Genomic DNA, 2,053 nt, shown 5'->3' with positions numbered 1-2,053 from the left:
AGCGCGGAGGGCATCGCTCCCCGGCCGCCCACCCGGCAAGGATGCCGAGGGCAGGGAAGGCGGGCCGGTCCCTGGGACTGCCGCGTGTCTTCTCTTTCTGTTTGTTCTTGCACAGCTCCTCTGCTCAGATCCGGTACAGCATCCCCGAGGAGCTCACCCGGGGCGCCTTCGTGGGCAATATCGCGAAGGACCTGGGCACCGATGTGGCGAAACTGGCGGCAGCTAATCTGCAGGTACTGTCTGATTCGGATTCCCAGTACTTCTCGGTCAATGTGAACACTGGTGTTATAATGGTGAGCGAGCGGATAGACCGGGAGCAGCTCTGCGGGCAGAACCCTCGCTGCTTCCTCCACCTGAAACTTGCCATCGAGAACCCAGTGGAGTTTTACCGCATTGAGGTGGAGATCCTGGATATCAATGACAACCCCCCGGAGTTCCCCAGTGATGAGGTTTCCTTGCGTATCTACGAGCTGGCATCCCTGGGTGCCCGCTTCCCCATCCAGCCTGCCCAGGATCCCGATGTGGGCACCAACACCTTGCAGACCTATCACCTGAGTGCCAATGAGAACTTCAACCTCAACGTGAAGGCGCGCACAGATGGTGGGAAGTTCCCTGAGCTGGTGCTGGAGAGGGCCCTGGACCGGGAACTCAGAGCTTTCCACCACCTGGTCCTGACTGCCGAAGATGGGGGCTCTCCCCCACAGTCCAGCAAGACACGCATAACTATTCAGGTCCTAGATGCCAATGACAACCACCCGGTCTTTGACAGACCATCGTACGGAGCCCGTCTGGTGGAGAACTCGCCACTGGGTACCCTCGTGGTGAAGTTAAATGCCACCGATGTGGACGAAGGGCCCAACGGAGACATCCGCTACTCCCTCAGCAGCCACAACTCAGCTGCCTTACGCCAGATCTTTGCCATTGATGAGCAAACTGGGGAGATTCGCGTCCAGGGCAATCTGGACTTCGAGGAGGCGACAGTGTATGAGATCGAAGTGGAGGCCAAGGACATGGGGTCACCCACGATGGAGGAGCACTGCAGCGTGGTGGTAGAAATCACTGACGTGAATGACAACGCCCCCGAGGTCATTCTTACCTCCTTCTCCAGCTCCCTGAGTGAGGACGCACCCCCCGGCACAGTGGTGGCCGTGATACATGTCAGAGACAGGGACTCTGGTGAGCAGGGCAAGGTGCAGTGTCACGTGTCTCCAGATCTCCCCTTCAAGCTGCGTAAGGACTATGAGCACCAGTACTCGCTGCTAACCAGCACCCGTTTGGACCGGGAGCATGTTGCCTACTACAATGTCACCGTCTCTGCCTCAGACCTGGGCAGTCCCCCGCTCTCCCGTCACACCATCTTGCCAATCGCCCTGGCAGATATCAATGACAACGCGCCCCAGTTTGAGCAAGCGTCCTATGAAGTGCTGGTGGCAGAAAACAACCCAGTGGGCAGTGTGTTGGTCACAGTCTCTGCTGCCGACCCTGACTCGGAACAGAATTCCCGCCTCTCCTACTCCATCCTGCGAGCCGGTGGGACAGAGCCAGGCCTGGATCCGACTCGCTACCTCTCGATACATCCCACAAGTGGGCAGGTCTCTGCCAAATTCCCCTTTGACTATGAGCAAACCACCTATCTCCAGTTCCATGTGGAGGTCTCTGATGGTGGCTCCCCGACCCTGAGGAACAGGACGCTGGTTCACGTTTTTATAGTGGACCAGAACGACAATGCCCCACGGGTGCATTTCCCCAGGGTCGGGGAGGACTCTGCTACCCAGTTCCGAATCTCCCCCTCCACTGCCCCTTCTGCTCTCATCACCAAGGTGGTGGCAATAGATGCGGACTCGGGGCGCAATGCCTGGCTCTCCTACCACCTCGTGGAAGCCACAGACCCGGGGCTTTTCAGTGTGACCCTGCGCTCCGGGGAGATTCGGATCACACGAGCCCTGCAGGAGACGGATGCCTCTGCGCATGAACTGCTGGTGGTAGTCCGGGATGCTGGGGAGCCCCCACTCTCCACAGCTGTCACGCTGGTGGTGCTGGTGGAGGAGAAGGG

General features: G+C 59.1%; 1 protein-coding gene across 1 annotated transcript; it reads left to right on the top strand.

Moving 5' to 3' along the window:
• Positions 1–41: 41 nt before the first annotated feature.
• Positions 42–2,048, top strand: LOC104168211 (protocadherin gamma-C5-like; the record flags this gene model as incomplete). Its single annotated transcript, XM_009708714.1, has 1 exon — positions 42–2,048. A coding segment is annotated over exon 1 (2,007 nt), but the record flags the coding sequence as incomplete, so codon positions are not given.
• Between the last annotated feature and the right edge of the window lie 5 nt (positions 2,049–2,053).

Source organism: Cariama cristata, unplaced genomic scaffold (genome assembly GCF_000690535.1).
Source record: "Cariama cristata isolate BGI_N322 unplaced genomic scaffold, ASM69053v1 C11256478, whole genome shotgun sequence".
Lineage (NCBI taxonomy): Eukaryota > Metazoa > Chordata > Aves > Cariamiformes > Cariamidae > Cariama > Cariama cristata.
This window is presented reverse-complemented; position numbering and strand designations above follow the sequence as displayed.